Raw genomic sequence first — 26,260 nt, forward strand, 5'->3', positions numbered from 1 at the left:
GGCGGGGCGGAGCGCGTGATCCATCCATCGCGTTGCAACCTGGCTACACGCAGCGCATGCGCAACCCATGAACCTCTCTGTGCTCTCATGCGTGGCATTGAATTTCCCTATCAAACAACGGATTCTACAGCGGACGGAAGCTTTAATTCCTTTAAAAACACATTCACACACACAGCGATAACTCATATCGTAAGTGACCTACCGACGGATTAACGGTTTTTAATTGAAAACGTTGGAATTGTACTGGGTCAATACCGAAGAGAAGCTTAACCCTGGTCCTCCTCCATGGACACAGACATTGTCCCCGAAAAGAAAAGGTAACGTTAAAGATGACTTCTGTTCGGTGGATTTTAGTACATTAAGAAAAAGGTTTCATGGCTTCCCTTTCGCCCAGAGTCGCTTCGACGAACAAAATACAAAAAGACGTATTTTAAACTTTTTTTCTTCATTGAATAATATGCTCCTTTTCTTCCTTTTCTTGGGGCAAATGAGGCTCGTTGTTTGCTGCTAAAACAACTTGTGAACGTCCCGTTGGGGGGTTGTCCGTTGACATTGACATTGTATACAGTGTGTGTGTGTGTGTGTGTACACTACCGGTACTTACTGTTCGCTAGTAGTAACGACGCAGTTATCTAGCTAGCTTGTGCATCTGCTATTCTGCTCTTGGTGGAACGCACTCGCAACCAGCGTTAGCTTTTAGCTGGTCATCTGATTGGAGTGTTGTGAGCAGGCCTGCCAACTTTCAGGAAAATACAAGATCGAGTGAGACTTTAGTGTGTTGTCATTTTTTAATGTCGATTTAGACTAGAGGAATACAGACATACAAAATATAAGAATATATATGTTTAAAGGCACACTAGGTAGAAGAATACCAGATCTGTGTGTGTACACACACATGTCACCCCCCCCCTCCCCCTTTCTGACAGGTATCAAAAGTCTTTGATGCATGATTCAATAATTGGAGAGAACACTAAATGAGCATCAAACTACTTTTGACGACCCATTCAGTCAATTAAGGGGTCAATTAAGAGCTCCTGCGAAGCCCCGACCCCCCCCCCCCCCCCCCCCTACAGACAGAAACGTCCCTGCAAGGGATGAATGTCAACATAAACAGTGGAACAAAAATACAGCCAGAGGGATGTGTTTTTTGCAGGAATACACCCCAGCATACTTATATAGTGGCTGATAGAGGGGGGAAAAAGCAAAATTGTAAAAATAATAGGGATGCTCCGATCAGGTTTTTTGGGACCGATCACCGATTGTTTTTCTCATGATACTCTCAATCGATACTGATCTTGTGAAATGTTGCAAATTTTAATATTTACAAAATTATTAAATGTCAAAACCTACGTCAAAACTGTTTGGGCCTGTCACAAATGCAAAATGATATTATACTCTATATCTGAATCTGATTGACATTTCTACCACTTAAATGGTGTAAAAGATCAGTTTCTCCAGATAGGGTAAATTGCCGATCACAAATAGGGTAAATGCCGATCAGTGAATATCGGTCGATATGGCCGATCACCGATCGCTGGCCGATTATCGTAGCATCTCTAATAAATAATGTTACATTTAGGCTTGAATGTTGCATATAATGCAACATATGGACATATATGAGCGATAGGCCTTGAAAAATTCCTATAAATTCACATACTGTATAATGCACGTATAAACCTGAATATCGGCAATACGCACACATTTCTGCTTTTCACTACAGTTAATGGGTGGGACTATCCCGGATACAATAATTTAATTCCATTTTTCGCTCAAATACCATAAGAAAGTGGATTTCTCATTCTCAGTAGTGCATGAGTTGATGCAGTTTTTTTCCACTTGGGATGATTTGACGGCGTGAGAAATGCGATGTGTGGCATGAGTGCGTGTGAAGAGGGTCAATTGCGTGTGTGTCACAGTTGTGAGTAACATTATCTCCGGATTGCTTTTGTAAATTACCTTGTCATTGTTCAGCTTTGTTAAATGTGCTATTTTAGTGTGTATTGCCTGCTAGTTAACCTAGATGGAGATTGGCTGTAGTGTAGAAGTCTTTAAATAAGAATTTGACCACATCTTAATAAATCCTATTTTAATTTCTATCCTGTGGGAGATCACCTTTTGTCTTTACCATTATTGTCTCAGGCAAGACAATAAAGAACAGATGTGAACTTTGACACTGGATGTTGTCTAATGTAGTAATAATTATAATAACGGCAGCATTTAAACAGTCTTTAGTGGAAGCATAATTCTTCTCTCCAACAACAAATATGAAAAGCTACCTTACTCTTGTTGTTATTGTTTCTGTCTCATTTCATGTTTCTTTGCGAGGCGTGGGTACAATTTAGTTAATACTGCATACGTCAAGATAATTGTGAAATAGGAAGTACTGTGGTGGTGCTAATGACTGGAAGCAAGCTTGTGAGGTTATAATGAAAAGTTAGAGTTTTTATTTTCGGCCTTGATTAGGTTAGATACATATTTTTATTATTTTGGTTTGTTTAATTGCTGCCCACAGCAGTCAAATCTTTCAGAAACGTAGGTAAAGCATTTGCTCTGAATATGGTCACAGATGGGGAACAGGGTCAAGTTAATGAAATATGGCATTTTGTGATGACCAAAGCTGTTCAGGAAACATAGCCTGTTAGCTTAACCAGCCTTATTATTGTTGTTATTATTTTGTTTTTATATGGATAATTGACCCAGTAATGGATTTAGTCAGAGGGACACACAATGGATTTACCATACACCATATTGCACTGCATTACATTCTCAAGAAGCCAAAAACTATTTGAGAATTCTCCTTAAAAGTACTTATTTTTACTTATATTTTGTGCCGCAAAAAAGGATAGTGCCCTTAGAGTATATATGAATAGAGACGGCACCCGGAGGAAACCCTGAGGCGAAATGGACATAGTGGCCGAATTTGGTATTGCAGCGCTGCCCCAAACACATGAACGCACTGGTCCGTTGACTATCATTGCGCACGTTCATGATGACACGTGAACGCTGTTTCATACGTGAACGCACGTGAACGCGTGCAATGATAGTCAACGGCAGTGCGTTCATCTGTTTGGACCCAATCCTTCCCAGAAGGAGGAGTGAAATCGCCTCATGTGCTTTTGAGCAACTTAATGCAAGTGGATGGGAGGAGAAATCCGGTGCCGTCTCTATTCATATATACTCTAAGATAGTGCCTATGTCCAATTTGCTAACAAGGAGGGCAAAATCAGAGGAAAAGTAAGAAATAATCAAATCATCTTAGAATAGATCTTGAGATCCACATGGAAGTGGCATGGCTTCAATGTAGATCTCTGACTTCCTGTAGCCAGCTTAAATCAGTATATATGATGTATGACTCAAGATTTGGTCGAGGTGTTGTTCTTACTTTAATTTCGTGCAATTTTAATAAAAGAACTACTTGAATTTTACCTTCCATTACTTGTTTGTTGCCCAGTTTGAAAATAAACTTCTAAATAAGCTTCTAAATTATGTATGCTATCCTAGGAGATGAGTCGTATAATAAGGCAACTGGACTAAACTAGAGTCAAGTCAACCACAGTTGTGTATCAATCAGACCACGCTCCAACTGATATATCTGATATAAAACAAAAATGCATTCACAATATGCATCTTCAGAAAAAATAAACTAACATAAAATATTACAGTAGTACCCATAACTAGGACAACTACACAATACACATAATCAGTGTCACAGCTAGAAGTAGAAGGTCCTGGGTTCGATTCCTGCTGTGGGCGCTGTGGGCGTGTTCTCTCCTCCGCATCATCAATGCCCACATACCCTCGGTCGGGTTCGCAAAAGGGCCTTTGTGGAGTTTGCATGTTCTCCCCGTGTCCTATAGGGTAGGTACCCTCACAAAAACATGCAGTAATCCTGGTCTCTAAACTGCCTCCCCTTGGCCAGCCAGGGCACCTGATGGAGGGGAAAGGAACTGGTTGGAATAACGTGTTCCTTCCACGCGCAACGTCCAACCAGGGAAACTCCCCCTGTCAGGTGAAAAGAAGCGTTTTGGACTCCTCATGCATAGAAGAGAGCATGAGGTCAGTCTGTTGCTCTCCCCAGGTTGGCAGAGGAAGTGTATCACCCAGGATTACATTAGATAATTGACACTCTGGAAAAAATGGGTTGTAAATTTGTGGGATAAATAAAAAGAAAGAAAATAAACATATTAGGCTATTATGTTAGCAGTTGGCATGAATATAGTACTTTAAAACATCATTGTTGCATACTCTGAGGTTAATTATTTTGAGTGGTGCAACCACTCCAAGGAACAGCAATGTCCGTCCCTCCCTATGTCCATATGTCCATCCCTATGTCCGTATCTCACACAGTAACTGTCATTTCTCGACCATTTCGGACGCGGGGCGGTTCGCCGGAACCGGGCCGGCACCCTGGGCGCGTTCCTGTGGGTCTGGAAGTTCCGGGGACCCCCACACAGAGTTGCACCACTCAGTTCACACGGGTGTGATTTTTGTATATATTTCGAGTGCTGAGATAATGTGACATTCTTAGACTGCAGTTAGACAGTTTCCTCTTTCTGGCATGTGATTGTTCCTGGTCTCTGATGCAAATGTACTATTTGTATTTTATATTTAATACTTTAGAATTTACAAATGTAGTATTAACTTACTTATGATGTAAAACATTTAAGGCATTTTTGTCAGTGATGCAATTCAGCTCAAGTGAAACAAGCTGATGAGCACTTGACCCATGTGTGTTTTAAGTAGATCTGGTTCTGTTTAAATAGCATTTGTCAGACATGTGAACTGCACTGATCTTGTTATTTCTGTGTCATCTCTTAATCACTAGGGCTTTACGTCGGAGGGAGTGGCTAGTTGTGTCATGTGTAGCAATTCAGTACAATGTACATGCTTACACAAGTCCACTGTCTATGATGAATGATGAGAGATAAACTACATGTTAGAAACTTTGGGAATCTAATTGTGATGCTCACTGTCAAGGGCTCTATTTTTGTGCATGCACAATTATCTTAACCTGACTCCGCCGCTGCCCCATCTGGCGGAGTCAGGTTACAATTTTCTACCATCATGATTAAATGTCTTATGGTCCATGCCAAAAAATGAAGAGAACAGGTAGTCTATGGCTGTTTGTTGTCGGATTTTAATAATTTGTGCCCTCCGTTGGTGGCTATGGCAGTTGGTCAATTTCAACTACCTTCAATCTCTACAGGGTTCTTCCTGTGTCAAAATGGAAAAAGGAATTGTATAATTTCTGGGCCTATTGTTATTTTGAACTATTAGAGCTGTAGACTAGCCTTTCAAGAAACTCAAGGACGCTTTACAATACAGAAACAATAAAAACACGAATCGTCCAGTTATAGCGCCACCATGAGGCTGAGATGAGAAATTTCAAGTGACATTTCTTCCTGGGCCTAGTGGGAATGTGCGTGCAAAATGTCATGGAATGTGTTCATGATTTGTGACATTTTGTTCCAAACGGAGCAGTCCTGCTAACTTTAGAACCAATCAGGATGGAGTTTGAAAAATCGGAAAGACCGTTTAATGGCTATAGAGAGATTGTACTGTGATGTTTGCACAAAATCTGTAGGTGTACTGTCAAAAAATGTGTTTTGCAAAAATCAGCCTCATGGTGGCGTAAGTTTGTAACAGGCCCATGTGAAAAAGTTGGGGCAGAGGTTCAGCTCTGGCATCCAGGGAGTGTGTGTGAGAGGTTCAGCTCTGGCATCCAGGGAGTGTGTGTGAGAGGTTCAGCTCTGGCATCCAGGGAGTGTGTGTGAGAGGTTCAGCTCTGGCATCCAGGGAGTGTGTGTGAGAGGTTCAGCTCTGGCATCCAGGGAGTGTGTGTGAGAGGTTCAGCTCTGGCATCCAGGGAGTGTGTGTGAGAGGTTCAGCTCTGGCATCCAGGGAGTGTGTGTGAGAGGTTCAGCTCTGGCATCCAGGGAGTGTGTGTGAGAGGTTCAGCTCTGGCATCCAGGGAGTGTGTGTGAGAGGTTCAGCTCTGGCATCCAGGGAGTGTGTGTGAGAGGTTCAGCTCTGGCATCCAGGGAGTGTGTGTGCAGACTGCAGAGTGTGGCTACGATCAAGCCAACGATGCCAGAGATTAGCTGTCCACAGACGGACGGACGGAGTGCAAAACATACTCTCTCCCCAGGCCTTCAGCCTGGTGGAGACAATAAACAAACAAACAAACTAATTGCCAAAAACCTGAGTAAACAAATGTCTCTTCAGTGCAGACTTGAAAGAGTCCAATGTAGGCAAATGACTTGATTAGTGATCTGCAATTTACCATATCTGGAGAAACTGTCTTAGACCATTTAAGTGGTATAAAAGTCAATCAGATATATAGTATAATATCATTTTGCATCTTTGTGAAAAGCCTAAACCTTCTCCCCTTCCTCCCCCCACACACACAGGAACAGTTTTGACATGGGTTTTGACGTACAGTATACTAATTTTGGAAATATTCAAATTTTCCCCTTACGCACAAGATTGGCCGATCATGAGAAAAACAATCAGTGCCCGGGATCAGTCCCAAAAAACCTGATTTGAGCATCCCTTAGCCGGGGCTGCCACATAGAAGGCTCTATCGCCGAGGGTCCGCTTTTTTCCGTGATGGATAAAACCCTATATACTTTGACAGCAGTCCCCAGGGTACTGGATGTCATTATACTTTTATCTGGAGTAGTAGAGTCCGCTAGTAGGCAATGTATGTCCCGACACCTGGCCTTCCAGTGCTGAACTGACATTCGAAATGTATACAGTTGATCATTAGAGCTGTTATTTGCTGGTCAAAATATGGAGGCATTTATCATTGATTGATTGATTGCTTGAAGAATTTATTAACAGTTTGCAGAATTACAGTACATTTCAAGCACAAACTCAATACAAAGGCTGTTAACTGTGAGTGGACGACCCAATTAAGCATTACACTTGTTTCCAACAGGGTCCACCATGTTCAAATCATCAAAACATTTAGAGACGTACAAATAGACACTTCTATAGACAGAACAGGAATTCATCAAAAAGGAGGTAAAAAGGGAAAAGAAATATATACAGTGAGGGGAAAAAAGGGGGGGGCGGGGGGGGGATTCAGATTTTACGGGGGCCATAAACGAATGGTCGTCGTAACTACTCTGGTTTTATGAAATGGGTAAAACGTTGGGAAGTAATGACCTAGACTCTACATGGTGCAAACTGCAAAGGCCATCATAATGACCTCACCTGTCATGTGAAGTGTAGTCTGTGTGCATAATGGTTCATACGACTATTGTCTACAGATGGATGGATTTAATTGGCCAAACAATAATTTGTTCAATATATCAAGGATTCCTCTGCAACTAGTTGGGCGATCGCGAACAACGGAAGCTCTTTTTTCCGACCAATCACAACACTGGTTTCATGCTTGAGGAATGTAAACAGATCTGCACAGCAACAACCAGTGCTCCAGACTAGGGATACTGCGATCTAGATTTATCACTTCCGATCCGATACAGATAGGCCAGCTGTACAGCCTGTAAATTAGATAAGAGACCCTACGGTTGTGTCTTTTGTGAAACAAGCTTGTATATATCTGGAAACTCCTTTTGTATTTGTATTGTAAATGAGATTAGAGAGAGACCCTACGACTGTGCCGTTTGTAAAATGTAAATTAGCTTTGTGTGTGTGTAGTGTGTGTGTGTGTGTGTGTGTTTGTGTGTGGAACGAGCTTCCATTTTATTTATTAATTGCCTTGAACTCCTACCCCCCTCTCTCTTCTTCCTTTTCTTTGTTTCTTGGAAAAATTGCACGATGGGAACTATGCACAAAATTAATTTCACACACCTTTTTACTTTTGTAACCCATTTTTCACTCCTGTGTCAATTATCTAATGTGATCCTGGGCTCTACACACCCTCCGCCAGCCTAGTCCCCATATATGGGGGACATGGGGAGAGCAACGGACTTGAACTCATGCTTCCTTCATGCCTGAGTGTCCAAGTTGCTCCTTTACACCTGACAGGGGGGAGTTTCCCTGGTTGGACGTAGCACGTGGAAGGAACACGTTATTCCAACCAGTTCCTTTCCCCTCCATCAGGCGCCCCGGCTGGCCAGGGGGAGGCAGTTTAGAGACCAGGATTACTGCATGTTTTTTGTGAGGGTACCTACCCTAGGGGAGAACATGCAAACTCCACACAGAAAGGCCCTTTCGCCAACCCTGCCTCGGTTATGGGCACCGATGACGCGGAGGAGGAGACACGCCGCCAGCGCCCACAGTCTCCCGAGCGGGAATCGAACCCATGTCCTTCTAGCTGTGAGGCGACAGCACTACCAACTGTGCCACCGTGCCCCCTTGTTGTGTATTGCTGCTGCATGCTGCCTGCTGGCTAGCTGCCTGTGACTAGCAAACACTGTTATGATCACGTGGCCTCTACATGCTGGCTACATCCTGGATCTGCTGGATAGAAGTGCTGGAGCAGACTACTGGAATGGATTGCTTGGATCAGAGAATTTGATCAGTATTTTCGCTGCAGTCTGATCTACGTTTATTTGCTGATATCGGGCCGATATCCAATATGCAGATTGGATCGCAGCATCCCTACTCCAGACTAACCATTTAATTTAGGTGCACCCTGTACCTAACTATTTTGACTGCAATAATATAGTTTATACTTAAAACCTCTTTTGTCAGCTCCCATAAGTTCTATTTGTTCGGAAGTGACGAAGAGGGTTCTGTTTTGTAGTAGTAGACGATTTACTGTTGTTTGTACTGCATGTTGTGTTCATAGTACAACACACATTTATTACAGTAGCGTGTGGCTGATGCTAGTTGTATTCGTCAGGTATACTGCTATACCTGACGAAGACCCGTAAGGGTCGAAACATTGTTACCTAATAAAGTTTCCTGGGTTGTCCACACAGTGTGCGGACAACCCTTCTTTTTCATTGCTGCTAGTTGTACACATCAAACACAAAAAAACAGACGGAAGCCATAACTGACATTGTGTTTAGAAAGCCTGATATATCTACACTGCTGTTTTAATCTCCAAGCTGTAACCATAGTACGTATAATGAACCTGTTGCATTATAATGGAATGAGCTTGTCTCGGTCAACAATGGAGTCGTGTATCGCTGTCACATTGGTGACCTATCAACATATGTAATTGGCCAAATGCCAGCAGTCTTTTGGAGTTTCCATAAAGCCGTTTTTTTGCGCATTAAGGATCCTGGATGGAAACAACTCAAAATGCGAATAAGTCTCAGTTTTTCGCAAAAACACTTTTTCGCTTGAAGATGGCGGATTTGGCTTTTTCGAAAAAAGGGAAATGCGCAAATAGTGTATGGAAACACTTGCGGAAAAGGTTTTTAATTAGAAAGCATTGAACTCGCATTATATCGCTTTTGAACAGTTAAAATAAAATAAAAAAACGATGGGGAGGCAGTGGAGTGAACGGTGCATGGGATGGTGGATAGAGAGGGAGAGGGAGTGATGTTGTGGATACATATAAGGTCCCAATTTAGTCTACTACCGTCCAGACCGGCGACCGGCGACCTGATTAATAATTGTGTAGTGTGTTCAAAGATCCCATATGAAGTCTGAATCCTCCCGAGTTGATCGGGGCGCTCCGATCATTTTGATATCTGGATCGCTACTGTATGGATGCCAGACACACACACACACACACACACACACGGACTACGAGTAGTGTAGTAGACTTTTATATAACCTAGCTGCCTGGGTCCCTGCAGGCTATTCGATCCATCCATGCATATGCTTCATCTATTCTTATTTATATTCATTGCATAAGATAAGCAACCTAAACGTGTAGGCTGAAACAAGTTATTCACAACTGTTTGCAGCTGCAATCAATCAATTTACAGTATAAACGACCAGTATGCTCCAAACGAGTCCCGCTACATGTGCCCCGAATATATTAAGACAAGCATTACACAACAAATCGTTCTTTGTACGTTCTTTGACTGTAGGTGTCGTCAATACTGTGAACGCAGCAGATGCCCGCTGGCGAGCTGCTGACTGGCTGACGGTCGGTCAGCCGCTGACCAGGGATCAGATTACAGCGCAGTAGGCCTATATGGGGTCCCTTCCGTTAAACTGAGAGCACGCATAAAGCGCATCTAATCAATGGTGTGAACATCGATTAGGACTACTTTACATGAGTCTCACTTTACTGGCAAAACAGTCCCACCTACTGCATATTTCATGAACTTATTTCATATGCGCACTTTATCAGTTTAATGGAAACAGTGAAACACCGACAATTCGCTTTTCTTTTTTCGACTTAATGAACATACGCTTCCTTTTTTCGCAAAGGCTTAATGGAACTGCACCTAGTGTCAACCAGGTATTACTGGTTTGGTTGGTTTGTTATTAAATGTATTGGCCGCACTGGTACAACCAATAAGAACAATTGTGATTTGTGTGTGCATGATTGTGAGACCAAAATGTTGCATACTGGATCCCTGTCCATGTAACTCCCTTGAGCTCTCAGTAGCGGTCTCTCCCAGCATGATGGATAGATAGTACAAAGAAAAACAAAACAAACACCAACATGTTCAGAGGCCTTTGACATTGGTGCATAGCTGCACCATGCAAGCCTATGCAAGAAATGACTCCACATCAGTCTTGATCTTGCTTTTTAATGAAGACATTTTAACTTGTGTGTTAGGATGAATTAAAGCTGTTTCAGAATCCGTGGGCATGAGAATTTAATCAGGAATCCTGTGTGGTTTTATTTACTAGACAGCCCAAAATAAAATTGTTTAAAAGTGTGTTAACAGTGTCTTGTCACTTGGTACACCGTAAGCACTGTCTAAACAAACATGTTATTAAAATGTTTTCTTCTCTGTTAATGTTATGTACATAATCTATTTGATTTCAACAGCAGTGTGTTGTCCTTGACTTCAGCAGCACTCTGTCCTCTGCGTTTGGTCAGTGCGTTTCCCTGAAGTGGGTTATGTAACCGTAACAGACATGACAATGTTGAGTGGTCATCGGACTGAATGCTTCCCTGTCGAATCTGGCCAGCGTTCTGATAACAATGTAGTCAAAGAACAGGAGATTGTTTACATTTCCATTTTAAGACCCAACATCCCACCTCATTTGTTTGTGCCTGACTGAACTAACAATTTAAATTAGTCTGGTTATATAATAGTGCTAATCATCATAATGGCCATAGCTGAATGGGTATTGGGTAGAGAGGCCGCCCCGCCAGGGAAACGGAACGTCCCGGGTTCAATTTCCCCATAGAGTGCTCAATATATGACCACCTGGGCAGCCATCTGCTGGGTAAAGCTGAAACCTAATTTCCATGTGGGATTAATAAGGTCTACATTATTATGATTATTGATATTATAATTACATTACAATCGACAAACAACAAAGCAGTATATCAGTGCTACTAGGCATGCATGCCTATGGTATGTGTGTAGTAGTAGACATGTTATGTAAGACATGTTATGTAATGGTGACCTATCTGCTTTTGTTTTAAGGCTTCGGTTATCATGCGACAATTATAAGTTGTTCCCGGTTTTCTCCCAGGTCTTTATGCAATTTAGGAAAGGACTATGAAGTCCAAGTCATAATAATATAATAATGGGTATTATTTATTAATAGTATCACTGAAAATGGCTTGATTCATATTCGGTACTTGTAGCATGATCAAAGTACAAAAGAAGGCTAATTAGTAATTGCACAAACTGAGCTTTTGGTTTTCCATGGAATTATGTTTTGTTTATTTTGAAGGTTTGCCATGTTACCAATATACACTGTTGCTGAGCCTGAATATGGCTGAGATATTTTTTTATATACATGCAATGCTGTTTAATGTCTGCTTCTCAAGTGTCATAGTCACCCTCAGTGTTTTGGATTCCTGTACTTGTGCCAGGGGTAGATGCCTTTGCCTGGCCTGCTATGCCTGGACTTGATCTATCACTAGTGACTGTAGGCCTACCTTTTTCTTCTGCCAGTAGCCTGCCCCCCTGGTGAAGCACCACAGCATTGCAGGGGCTCGCTGAGAGACTTGAGGTGAAGGGACAGTCAGTTGAATGAAGTAATGAACACCATTAATTTACTAGTTAATTATGCCAGCAGATGCAGGAAATGGCTGCCACATAATTATCTATATTAATTTGGGAAAATCCAACCTGCTAGAGAAATGAAGAGCGCTTACTTACTTTTGGTTTCTAAACGTTCTATTCATACTGTGCACACTGGTGCTCATTCATCTGCACTGGAGTGCTTGTGTAAACCCAAACTTGGCAAACGTACAAGTCGTCACACTCGCAGTGTAGCAGACTATTACTTGCAATGTCAGTTGAAAGTGGCGCATTGTTTGTTCACGAGGAAGAGACTTTGGTGGACCTGACTTTCTCTCCCTCTCTTTCTCTCTCTGTTGCAAGTCAGCTATTGCAGATGGGCCTCTCAAGCATACTGTATGCTACTAAGTAGTGGTTTGCCCTGGACCCAAACTAGTGAAAATAGCAGATCTACAAGTGCACAACACTTCTTCTGTGTTGCTAGCTTTGTAGGCCGTCTAGTATTTTCACTATTTTTTTTAATTAATTTAATTCCTTAGATTTTCATATTAAAAAAATAAAATGGGATTGCAACTTGAGTCGTGACCCATAGAAATTGGGAACTGTGGGAAAAGGGGCTGTAGACTAGAGGAAGGATGAGTGGCATAATTAATTGTCAATTGCAATATTATCAGTACAATTAGGTGATTTTATTAGAGGAAGCAAAATGTATTTAGCTAATCAATTTTCTTGTTCCTTAGGGCTTTGAATAACAATAGCTCGCTATGGTTAATTGCGTTGTAAGTGTATAACAAATCAATGCCAATTAGGCTTACATTTCAGAATTGAAGACTTTTACATTTCCTGCTCTATTTTCTTGCTGTCCCACTGTCATTTAGAATGAGAGGATGTGAATAAGTGTTGTGTGTGTTAGTGAATAGTGATAGTGTGTGTTAGTGAATAGTGATAGTGTGTGTTGTCAAGGACTATGTTGTGTAGGCCTACATGTTCAGTGGCAGCAGATAGATTGATAGGTAGATAAATGAATTAACCGCTAACTGGTAAGCCTATACGGGGGTGGCAGTGACTCGGGGGTAGAGTGGCCGGATGGGAAAACTGTGAGGTTCCCAGTTGGATCCCGGGCTCCCCCAGAGTTGGTGTCGAAGTGTCCTTGAGCAAGACAACCCCTAATTGCTCCCGATGAGCAGGTTGGTGCCTTGCATGGTTTCCTCTGCCATCTATGTATAAATGGGTGAATGTAATGCACAATCTATGTAAAGTGTTTTGGATAAAAGCGCTATATATATATGCACCTTTTAACATTTACATACAACTTTAATATAATTAAAAAAGGGAAACTTTCATATATTATATATTAGCACATAAAGTCAAATATATGTAAGATCTTTTTTGTTTAAGATAATTATGGCATACAATGTGGCACTGGTGCCAAGTCCTGCTGGGAAAGGATATCAGCATCTCCATAAAGCTTGTCAATATATCGGATGCACAAAGTGCTCTAAGATCTCCTGTTAGATGGCTGTGTTGACTCTGGACTTGATCAAATCCAGTCCACTTTATTTATAAAGCACATTTAAAACAAAACATACTCTCCTCATGCCTTTGGCTGGTGGAGACAAAAAAAGAGTTGAAACAAAGTCCTGTACACAGACAAGCATATGCATATGCAAAGTTGCAAACTACACATTTTTCAGCTTCAGTATTCCCAAATCCCTTTTATAATGCACTAGGGGTCTCTACAGTTTCTGTTCAGATTCTTAATTGAGTTTAGGTATGCCTAACTTAACAGTGAAGCTGTAATGGTATTTGTAGTCTAGTTTAACAATCTACAGTTAGTGGAAATCAATCAAATTCACAAATTGGATCAATAATGAGAATCAGAAAATAAATGTCAACTAATAGCCTAGGTAAATCCTGCTGATAACCAGGGCTAAGCATACAGTGTATGACGCAATGTTAATCAATAGTTTTCAAGGATACCTGCCAGCCATCGACCAGATCACAGACAGTATATCAAGAAGCCCAATCTAAACAAACAGGATGTGTGATCTCTGAGTCACAGACATCGATCCATATGTCACATTATGGTGAGAAAAGATTAAGTAAATGGCAAAATTCCACGGCTATATTTAAACTGTGACATTAACCTCCATTATTGAACTGTAGATTGATAAAATAAAATAAAGTCGTCTTCTGAGAGAAGTAGGTGTGTTTGTGCAATATGTCCCAGTAGAGTCTGCGGAATCCAAGATCACAAATGATGATTGGTGTCGTACAGTAGCCCAGCTGTGTGCACCAGGAAGGCAGGCTAGAGAATCCATATGGACCAAGCCCCCTCACTCAGCCAATCACTTAGGGGGTTCAATTTTCTTCCCTTGGTCGGCAGCCAATAAGACGGCTGGCGAGGGATATGTTTGTAAATTAGCTAGAGGGAGCGGGCCAGCGGCAGGACTACCTCTCGCTCGGTTGCTTGCAGACAGTCGCTCAGCTACTGCATTCCTCTGAAGTCAACAGGCAGGCCAGTGTCTGAGGGAAAAAACGCCTGAATCAGCAGGCTGTCTAAGATGGACGGAGAGGCAGGGAGGCTGCCAACCGTGGTGGTGTGTATGCTTGGGTCAGACTCAGAACAGGACCTTGGCCAGGCTGTAGCTGACCTGGCACCTGTCTTCCGCAGGGTGAGCTCGGAGCGGAGAAAGGAGAAGTCACGGGATGCTGCGCGATGTCGACGCGGGAAGGAGTCGGAGGTGTTCTTCGAGCTGGCCCAGGAGCTGCCCCTGCCCCACAGTGTCACCTCCAACATGGACAAGGCGTCCATCATGAGGCTCGCCATCAGCTACCTGCGTTTGAGGACGCTGCTCAACGCTGGTGCGTAATAGCTGTATGGGTCCATCATCATTGTATGTATTGTGTATTTGTTTGGGGTGGATGATGCCACATGAACTAGGTTGCTCCAGTAGTCAGTTCATACAGTATAAATAACTTGCACTATATGAATTTGTTGTTTTTCTGTTAACTTTAAGGGAAACCAAGACTATACTCACATCGACAGTGGGTGCAGAGTCAAAGTTTTATACTAAATTAAAATAGAATCCGTACACCGACCTAAAGGTAAAAAATCACACCCGTGTGAAGTGAGGGGCGCAAATATATTAAAGCCTAACGCATGTTGATTAGGTGATGGTAATGGTGATGTAAAACAAACGGTGCCAACACAAACATTAAACGCCATTAACAATAAAGAGACAATATGATGTAATGAGAGACAATATGACATGACGTAAATGTTCCCTTCATTGTTAATGGTGTTTTTAAAACAAACATTCAACTAAAATCAAACATTAAACCATATAGGAGGGGTGAAGTGAGGGGCATTCTTATCATGTCTGATGATGATGAAGATGTATGATGTATGATCATCATTACAATCACTTTTGGCGTCCTCACTTTTCTGTCCTCGAAATTGTTGTAGAAACACCCAATCTCAACTGTGTGTGTGTGCATGTCGGATGTCGCAGTGCCTTGCCCATTTAAGCATGTTTAAGCTAGCACACTGAATTCTAAGGAGCTGGCTGATTTGTGTAATCCTGATCATTTCCTCTCTGTTCCAGATGAGCCAAAGGCAGTGAAGGAGACAGAACTGGACGTCCAGTTGAACAGCTCCTACCTGAAGGCTCTGGAAGGATTCCTCCTGGTGCTGTCTGAGGACGGAGACATCATCTATCTCTCAGAGAATGTCAACAAGTGCCTTGGGCTGGCACAGGTTGGTTTACCATGTTCCTTTACTTGTAAATTAATTTTAGTAATTATGATGAATAATTAATGGGTAGTAGTAATAAAACCGTTTGTCATCTGAGATGAATTTGTGAGCATGAGGCATATAAAGATTTGTAATAACGGACATAATGTGGATAACATTGACATTCTGATTGCGTTTGCACGGCACCTGGATTTAAAAAAAACCTAACTGAATTAGTCTTAAGATAAATTAGTTACAAGACTGTTACATATTGATCTGTTCTGTCTTTGTCCACTGCAGTTTGACATGACCGGACACAGTGTGTTTGACTACACACACCCCTGTGATCAGGAGGAGCTGAGAGAAATGCTGGTCCACAGAACAGGTGAGGAAAACGCCCATCAGAAAGTGCCTCTGAGAGACAATCGGCGAGGAGCGTCATTTGCTCTAAGCTGGCAAATTCACACTATAAAGCTGTCGGAACGAGTTGGCTTTGGTCACGCATATCTAATGCTGTTTGGTCTGTACTCGCAAGTCTCGCATGCACTCAGCATTATTGGCATAGTGCAGTGAATCATTGCCATATTTCCTTTCTTGCTTTACACAGCAGTATTAGGGATAGGGTTTTCAGTAATTATTTGCTATGAAGCAGTTATGTACACATAAATACTAGCAATTTAGACAGCTAAAGACGGCAAGTTAAACCCAGAATTGAAACCATGACAAATAAACTGCATGAAATGATGTAGAGCAGGTATTTCAGGTAACATCCAACAATGATGACGAGACAGTTAATTACTTTTTCTCTCATCCTGTGCTGTCATTTTCAGGCTCCAAAAAAGCCAAGGAACCAAACACAGAACGCAGCTTTTTCCTTCGAATGAAATGTACCCTTACTAGTAGGGGGCGAACAGTTAATGTAAAGTCAGCCACGTGGAAGGTAAGCAAAAAGAAAAACACACAAATTACATCCATTTTATTATCCTTCTATAAATTCACCAAATCTCTGTGTGAGTTTGTCTCGGGAACCGCCCGACTGACTCGCAGAGAACTCTCAGGAGTGGTGCGTCGAGTGGGAAGTCAGTCGGTTCTGTGGATCTCCCAAAAACATTGATTAAACCGCAAATCCCCATATATGGACCCTGATGTCATCAATAGTATGTCATAGTAATGACAATACTGGCCTGGACTCCATATTTGGGCATACCTGACACGGAACTCCATATATGGGCCTAACAGGGACACAGACAGACATATACAGAAATATCCATATATGGGCATAAAAGGACAGACAGATGGGTGCAAGGGGTACTGCCGTTGATGTAGATTAACAGATTTACGTCGAGTCTAATCCAGCGCTTAACTTATTCCCCACCGACAAAAAGCTGCAGCCTGCCGCCCATTCATAAGAGCCTTTAGCTTTAAGAGCTACCAGCCGATTTTATGAACCGGAAGTAATAATCAATCATTTCCGGGGCACTCTCTAAAGACTTTTTCTTCAGAAGCGCTAACACAGCATCGCGAGGTCGCAGGGATTTTTTTATTGAGCTCCGAAAACATGGATGTTTTGTATGATCATCTTAATCTGAGCTTCAATTCTGAGAAAAACGCAGCTAAAGAGTCGCTAAAGATAGTCTGGACGGATGGAAAATATTGAATGCCGTTACAACAGATTCTTTTTCCCAGACTGCGTTTTTGGAAACGTTTTTGAAAACAAGCTTTATTCAACGGCCCAAAACCAAAGAACCGACGATCGCGGCCACAAAATGTATTTTCCGGGTGAAAGAAAAGACCATCGTCTGTCACAATACACAGCGTTTTTCCTACATCCGGTTCACGTCTCGGGTTCCAGTGAAATAACACCCCATGTCCAAAAGCCTCATTTGCCGTCATAATTTCACAAATAAAGCTTGACTCTAGTATAAGAACATTATGCTCACTAACAGAAGCCTGTCATGTTTGTTTAGAATAGCAATACACATCCTTGGCTAGCTGTAAGGCGCATTAATACTCTTTCTGCAACTCTCCAGGTACTCCACTGTTCAGGTCACGTGCGTGTCTTTGAGACCCCCACTGAGCAGACGACTAGCGGACACAAGGAGCCGCCTGTGCCCTACCTGGTCCTTATTTGTGATCCCATTCCACACCCTTCTAACATTGAAGCCCCCCTGGATACCAAGACCTTCCTCAGCCGCCACACCCTGGACATGAAGTTCACCTACTGTGACGAGAGGTTGGTACTGCAGTGTTCACTTGCTACAAATTGTTCACACTTAAGACCTGGAACGCATCTGTGTCACCTTAGCTTTTAACCACGTCAACCAGTATTTTAAACTTTGGCTGTTGAAAAATAGCAGATATACAAGCTCATAGTGCGGAACCGAGTGCCACACGATGAGCTTGTAGATGTGCTATTGTTTTTAAATCTTGAAAATGTGTGCAAATCTTTGAATATATATTCTTTCACAGCAAACGTTTTTAACTCATATCTTTACTTCTGGGTAGTCCCTGGAAGAACATATTTTCAGATGGTGGTCGGCGGCCAATTATATATAATGTTTGGGGTCCCTGACATGAAATAGTTTGAGAACCACTGAGATAGAAACATAGGTTTTTCAGAAAACTGTTAAGATTTAGAAGACATTTGTAGAATCAGATCCGCATGTCATATAATGGGTTAATGACGTTGCGTAAGGAACAAGCTTATAGTAAGCTTCTGTGTGTAGCACTACATAGGCTAAGGGTGAAGAGAATCACCGTAGCCGTTGTAGTGCTACAAGGCCACCTAGTGTTCAGGATCAGTACAGCATACATTGAGCATACATTTATATTCTGTATCATTTGTCATGTTTCCTATAGAATCACGGAGCTAATGGGGTATGACCCCGAGGAGCTGTTGAATCGCTCTGTGTATGAATACTATCATGCCCTGGACTCTGACCATCTCAGCAAGACCCACCACAGCTGTAAGGACAAAACACTGCTAGCAGTACTCTTACACCATTACATAACCACTTTCAACCTGGCGTCCTTATTTTGGCCGTGTCATTATAGGTGAACATTACACTGAAGTATATAGGGCTTTAAGTGGTTAACCTTAATCCATGAGGATACCGTTTTATGTGAACCTTAACCAAATGGGTGCGCTAATGGAAATCTCTCTTTACATTTCCTCCAGTATTTACAAAAGGTCAGGTGAGCACAGGCCAGTACCGAATGTTGGCCAAGAGAGGAGGCTTTGTTTGGGTGGAGACCCAGGCCACCGTCATATACAACAACAAGAACTCCCAACCACAGTGCGTGGTCTGCGTCAACTTTGTGCTCAGGTATGTTCAGGGTTCAGGAAGCAGGGCGACATGTCTGTTCAGAAGAGACAAGTACAGATTCCAACCAGTGTATTTGTACTTTCGGCATACATTATAGTGATATATCTGAAAAATAAATGGGTCTCACTCAGTCTCAGTCTTGCACAAATATGGGCAGTTAACAGAACATTCTGCTTCTTGTTATGGACACATGCACTTAGATATTTATCGATTACATCATATTGATGGTGGTCATCACCACTTTTGGCACGGTTTCAGCCCGATCCAAGATGAAAATGATATGTAAACCTTTAAAAGTGAAAGCATGGGGGTACTAAGTTATCCTATTGCCAGCATGCACGTTAAGTTTTGCACGGATCAGTCCAGCGGTCTGTGAGAGCTTTGAACAGATTACTAGCCTCTTACAGAGCCGTACAAACTTCTTTCATTTGAACATGGGCGATCTTAGCAGGAAACCTTCCAGGATTTTCTGTCACAGAAGTACAATCATTCAAGCAAAATATTCCTGTACTAATATCTGGTATGTGTGTTTCCTGTGCTATAGTGGCATCCAAGAGGAGAAGCTGGTCTTGTCTCTGGAGCAGACAGAGGATGTTAAGCTAGTGAAAGAGGAGAAGGAGCAGGTGGTGGAAGAGAGCTGCCAGGTGGAGGAGTCTCCAGCTCCACCTCTCCTGCTGGAAGAGGAGAAAGGCCACATGCTTGATGTGCTCAAGCTGTTCAGCCAGACAGCGGAGACCCAAACAATGACAAGTCTGTATGACCAGCTGAAGGAGGAGCCTGAAGCTCTCACTCTCCTGGCCCCAGCTGCTGGAGACACCATCATCTCCCTGGATTTCAGCTGTCCCGGTAAACACACACACACACACACACACACACACACACACACACACACACACACACACACACACACACACACACAACCTGGAGTAGAGGGTAGCAGTCCAAAAACATTTACCCGTGCTACCCTGACCCGTGGTCACGGGTCCGAAACTGACCCGTGAGTAATTGGACTGGTCCGTGCAACAGGAAAATTCTAAATGACTGGACCCGGTCCGAAACACACCAGATGATAATTGGACCTGGCTCGAAGCGTGATCGAGGAAAACTGGTCTGAACCAAGGATAATTCAAATGTATTAGACTCTGTCTGACCAGGTCTCTAGACCCGTACTGGGCACATTTATGTTCAATGCGCATTTATGCTCAATTCACAGTGGCATTGAGGAGACTACCTCAGTGCTTTTAACAGTTTTATAATGTGAAAATCTTACGATCTGTAAGCTCACAACGCATCGCATAAGCTTGTAAAAATCGAAAAGTAGTGAAAATGGCTGATCCCATTTTCACTACTTTTTTTTACTTAGATTTTTCTTAGATTTCTTATGTTCTCTTGACATTTATTTTTTTCATTTATGATTTTTTTTTTTTTTTTTTTAATGTTTACAATAATATCGATTGGAATAAAAGTCACTACTCGACCAACAAAACCTATAGTACCTATATAATAGTATTGTCTTCTTCTTGGCCTCTCCTACCTGCAGACTCAGAGACCCAGCTCCTCAAAGAGGTGCCTCTCTACAATGATGTGATGCTGCCTGCCACCAGTGACAAGCTGGCCCTGTCCTTCTCTCCCATGCCGCCCAGTGAGCCTCCCCAGATTACCAGCAGCAACATCTCAAGGAAAATGGAGCCCTACACAGCAGTTCCTTCCAGCAAGCCAGGAAGCCCAAACCTGGGCCAGAGCTCCACAGAAGTAAGAACTGTTGGAGTTCATACCATGCAATAGACTATCATAGATAGCAGTCAGTCTACTTTCCAAGTAGCTGTTTTTTTATCCTCCAGTATTTATATAAATATGCACACACACACATTCACACACATTTGTTTATTTTTTTATTAAATTCTTCGGTCTCTGATGTTTAATTTCAGTTTAGCTTTTAGTTTTATAAGTGCGTAAGTAGTTTTATTTATGTTTTATTTGGTTTTTGTTTTGGTATTAGTTTTCAGGTATTATGATGAATTCCTTGATTTATAGAAGCTAAGAAAATGGGTAGGATGAAAGAATGCAATTCTATTTAATTTCATATTGTTTTAGTTCGTTTTGCATTGTTCATCGCAGTTTAAATTAATTTTCACTTTTAGTTTTAGTTAACTAGCGTCTGCTAAATGCCTAAATTGTGATTGTATATTTGACTGGTTCTGAGAGGGGAATGGCACATTGATTTGTTATTGTCCCCCTTCCTTGCAGTCCGACAGCCCGATGGACTTCTTTTTCTCCATGGACTCCGACATGAGCTCAGATTTCAAACTAGACCTAGTAGAGAGGCTGTTTGCCATTGATACACAACCCAAGACCCCTTTCACGACACAGGTACAGAACCAGGAGCTACTGTATTAACATATACCGGTATATTTCCATTGTCTTTTCATCAGTCGCCCAGGGCAGTAGCCCGGAAAGCAGACTAATCTGGCATGGAAAAAGAATTGTCCTCTGCAAATTTCGTCTGGCACTGTTCAGTTGTGATTGGATTTTTCACTCCCTCCGAAGTAGTGAGGGACCAATCAGGAACCAGTATGCAAATATCATGGGGCAGGTTTATCAGTAGAGGCATTTTTTTGTATCCATGCTGTGATATTAGTCTGACCATGCCAGGAAACCAGGGCACATCCTTCAATTGTACTGGACCCACATGAGTTCCTTTGACTAAGATTCAAAATTTTAATACTTCAATAAATACTTCATATTTACGCTCACCACCTTGTTTTTTTTCTCCTCCCAAGGCCATGGATGACCTCGACCTGGAGATGTTGGCTCCATACATCCCCATGGACGATGATTTCCAGCTGCGCACTCTGTCCCCAGATGAGCTTCCGCCTTCTGACCCAGTCAAATGCTCGGAGAGCTCCCTTCTTCACCTTACACATGAGGTCACCAGCTATCTCGGCTCCACCGATAAGAACACAGCGGCCCCTGCCCCAGTGCCTCCTGACCCACCAATAACACCCAATCCTTTGATCATGCTGTCTAAGGGGTAAGCAAGACTTCCAAAGCACATGCTCTCTTTGGAGGGGCAGATCACATTTTAGATGGCCAAAACATGAACTACGATACAAAGTTCATGTAGGAACTGTAGGCTAGACAATGTCATACATATAAAAGTAAGCTAATTGCATATTAGAAACAGCACTGTAGGCTAGACAATGTCATACATGCTACAATGACTTCTTTCACACACTTTTAGGTTTTAACACTAATTAAATGTCAGGAAGGCATGAAATTGGAGATGCCATACCACCGAAGCCTAACCTCAAAATCCCTATCCCTCTGTTCCAGGAGCCCACAGTTGGATAAAGAAGTTTTACTGAGGACGCTGGCAGCACAGAACGTACAGCGCAAACGGAAACTGGGTGATGCCGGGGAGGCTGTTGCATTGGTAAATAATTGTTGTTGTCTAAATATGGCTGAAAGGCCATCTCTTTTTATGCTTGATGATGAATGCTGGATGACTGACTTGAGTTTCTGTCATTTCCCAGGGCACGTTACTCCAGGAAGTGCCTGAACAGGGGAAAAAGATGAGGGTGAATGAGACTGTAACACCAGAGTCACTGTCCCGTACGACCATACTGCTCCTACCTACAGGTGAGTGAGTAGACTCAGGACGTTAAAGGTCAATTTAAACACTGACATTTTTAATTATGTGAAAAAGATAAATGTAGTATTCTATATAATATCGTTTACTGTTCATTCTCTTGAACAGTAAACCTTTTATGAATTTTGGAAATCAATGTTTGAAAAGGTATGCCCCGCCTTAGTTGGTGATGTAACATTATCTACAATGACTAAGCTACCAAGGCGCTTTGCAATGATTATTCACCCATTCACACACACACTCACACCGATGGTGGAGGAAACCATGCAAGGTGCCACTGCCAACCTGCTCATCGGGAGCAATTAGGGCTCAGTGTCTTGCTCAAGGACACTTCGACACTAACTCTGGGGGAGCTCGGGATTGAACTGTGTGTCCCAAGCGGCCACTCTACCTCCTGAGCCACTGCCGCCCCAATGACAATGGCTAAGCTGTCTCATCAGCAAGCTATGTATGAACAAATTCAACAAAATACACCGACACTAAAGGTCTCCACACACCGGGCGTGAATCGGATGCGAATTCGGATTTCCGAAAAACGCGGCCGGTGTGCAACCACTTTTACTGTATAACATCACTATACATTTAATTTCACATTTAAAAGTAGAAAGTAGAAAGTCCACCACTAAACAAACACCAAGTCCTGGGCACAGACAACACGCAGCCAGTCATACAAGACAGACTAACGTACTCCTCTCATTCTCAGACCTGGTGAGTCGTCTCCTGGGCATCTCATCGGATGGTGGTTCCTCGCCCGTCAGTCTTCCGCAGCTCACCAATTACGACTATGAGGTCAACGCACCTGTACAGGGTCGCCAGCACCTGTTGCAGGGGGAGGATTTGCTCAGAGCTCTGGACCAAGTCAACTGAGTTGATGCTTAGCCTGCCTCCTGCTGGACTAGACCGGACACTACAATTTATCCCTGACACTCCCTTTTCTAACCCCCATCTCACCCTACACCGTAAAATCCTCTGCGTTAATTCAACTATGAGTTAAATTAACCTGAATGATTTTGCTGCGTGTCCTACCCTGCTGTTCCTTATTTATGTCTATATCAGTTTAAACTTTGTAGTGTGGCTGCCATCTGTGCACACTCTGTGATCTCTGCAGCATTCCACCGTGATGAACACCATAGCAGCTGTTGGGTTTTGGTGTAAGGGATTCTGGCGCAAAAGACACCATTTCGTCGTAATTTCGTCTTTTCCTGGGTATTCTCTCAGACGGCACACACAGCGCCATCTACAGATGACCCTGTTCCAGCAGATCACCATAGAACCTGGTGCTACTGCCAGCAGTGTATTGTAAGCTTAAGTCGCACAATTTATATTTTCTTAAAAAACAATATTACCAGCAATATATATTAAGCCTTTTTAAATGTAGTTTTAACAGGACTCAGTTTTAACTACCGTACTTTATTTTATTTGTGGTCCTCCTGTACTCGTATGTTGTAGTACTCGTACTAAAAAGGTCTTTAGTCCAGAACTTATTTTTGTTAAACCTAAGGTGGTCTGAATGTTAGGGACCGGTCGATGTTTAGCATGAGGGGTCGCTGGAGGACTTTAGAGAGTACTATTAAATATAAAGGCGTGACCCTCCTGGTGTTCTGCCATCACGGCAGTTAGTTTAATAGACAAAATTAGACTGAATATGAATATGTAGATGCCGAATTGGCCACTGGAGTAGTCAACAGTTGCCAAAAATCCGCTGCAAGAAGTAGAGAGTACTTATGACTAAAACCTTTTTTGTTTTAGAACGATTACCGTCTGTGTGAGGTGTCTGTGTGAGGTGTTTTGGTATGAAAACTCACATTTAAAATTTTACCAAGTATCCTTAGGGCATTAACCAAACGTGATTTTTGATAGTCGACACGACTACCATCAAAATCGGTTTATAATCGATTAGTCGGTGGTAAAATATGATATTTTTTTCCATCCAATCAAGCATTAAAACATCGTGTATTGAAACGGCCAGCGCGAGTGAAGGATTAACTGCAAAACAGAGCCAGTGAATGCAGGCCGAGTGGAATAGTAAGAGAGTGGCGACACTCTTTGATCTCGCCACAAAGCGGGGTGCTATGGGCTATAGTTCCAAACATTGGAACTATCCCATTGAGATAGAATGAGCACTTCCGCATTCCATTGTTACAATGGGAGTCAACGCTAGTGTCGCCACTCTCTTACTAGATTACGCTGAATGCCGCACTGATTGGCCGAAATTCACATCAGCTGTTAAAAATCAAGTCAAAGTTGCAAGTCCACAATGACTCACGGATGGACGCGCTGTGAGCTTGTAGATCTGCTATTTTTGATGCGCAAGACCTTTCTACGGCGCAGCATAGTCATGACGGTGACGGCAAAACCCACGTACAGTCGGCTTGTATATGATATGAAAACAATCAGCCAGGAAGGGATTAGTACTTAAGTTGGAGAACTACCAACAAAACAACAGAGCTCACAGCTGCATGTCTGCTGTAAAAAAAAATATATATTAAAAATAATATTAACGATTACTCAATTTTTGATTTACAGTGTCGACTACCGTTTTGCTAGTCGACTAATCGATTTTTATGTTAATGCCCTAGTATCCTATAACATAACTACATTTCTGAAATATGTAATAAAAAAATTATAATAAAGGACCTTGCGGTCGAAAGGCGAGTTATGATGGTTTTAATTGTAGATAGACGTACATGGGCCATAGTATACTTGTATTTGGAGCCACAGCTTGCCCCTACCAATGTGGTGGCCAGTTTGACGCATCACTCCAATGAACAGTAGCAGCCAATGCGGTATCTACATGTACAGATCTTTGGTTAGTTTAATGTGTTGAAATGATTTAGCACCGCCAGTAGCAAAGTAGGGATTTGTGTGTTCAAGCCTGTTGCAATCTTCTGATTTGACCTATCATAAGCATTGCCTGTTATTGTTCGCTATGTTATATTTTAGTTTTAAATAATGTTTGTATTTCATTCATGTTGATGGTATCTCAAATAACGTGCTGATGCTACGATATCATGCCTCAGTGGCATGTAGTTTGCATTCAGTGTATTTTGAGCACAATTAGTGTGATTTTGGTTTTATATGCAGTGCTTTAGCAACCATGTTGAAATAAGTAAATCAATGTATGTTTCTATTTTTGTTCCTATGTTTCATTTTACTCCTTGATTATGTCAACAAAAAGAGTCATTCAATGTGGAGCTAGAAAGTAAAGTAATGTCCCTAATCTCAAGTTGTTATTAATGGGGGTTTGGCTGTCTAATTTTGGTTTAGAACACCATTAGAACACCTGTGACATATTTTTCTTGAGAAATTGACCGTCCCCCACCAAATAATGATAAATGATAAACACGACTTTCTTCAGCTTCGACTTTGCAGTGATTATTATTTGTGATGGCCACGTCAAAGTGCTCGGTTGGGCTGAATCAGCATCCCAGAATGATTTATTTTTATAATGTTTTTCTGTGTACACGGTTAACCATTAAACAGCCCTTCTCTATTCCAGTTCTCAAGAATGAAGCCAAGTC

The 26,260-nt window shown here is 42.2% G+C and overlaps 1 protein-coding gene across 1 annotated transcript; it reads left to right on the forward strand.

The window, feature by feature from the left end:
* The first annotated feature begins 52 nt into the window (after positions 1-52).
* Positions 53-26,096, forward strand: hif1aa (hypoxia inducible factor 1 subunit alpha a). Its single transcript, XM_079528787.1, has 15 exons — positions 53-317; positions 14,704-14,894; positions 15,638-15,789; positions 16,066-16,150; positions 16,596-16,705; positions 17,796-17,998; positions 18,625-18,731; positions 18,944-19,091; positions 19,636-19,937; positions 20,632-20,843; positions 21,339-21,461; positions 21,872-22,122; positions 22,425-22,524; positions 22,625-22,730; positions 23,443-26,096. The coding sequence occupies exons 1-15, from the start codon at positions 286-288 to the stop codon at positions 23,604-23,606; spliced, it is 2,286 nt and encodes a 761-aa protein (XP_079384913.1). The 5' UTR covers positions 53-285; the 3' UTR covers positions 23,607-26,096.
* The last annotated feature ends 164 nt before the right edge of the window (positions 26,097-26,260 follow it).

Source organism: Electrona antarctica (genome assembly GCF_951216825.1).
Source record: "Electrona antarctica genome assembly, chromosome: 18".
NCBI lineage: Eukaryota > Metazoa > Chordata > Actinopteri > Myctophiformes > Myctophidae > Electrona > Electrona antarctica.

Excerpts from the sequence above, each read along its gene's own strand:
- hif1aa (XM_079528787.1), top strand. The coding sequence starts at position 286 with ATGGACACAGACATTGTCCCCGAAAAGAAAAG. Across the intron at positions 318-14,703 it reads ATTGTCCCCGAAAAGAAAAG|GGTGAGCTCGGAGCGGAGAA; the intron begins GTAACGTTAAAG and ends TGTCTTCCGCAG. Across the intron at positions 22,731-23,442 it reads CATACTGCTCCTACCTACAG|ACCTGGTGAGTCGTCTCCTG; the intron begins GTGAGTGAGTAG and ends TCTCATTCTCAG.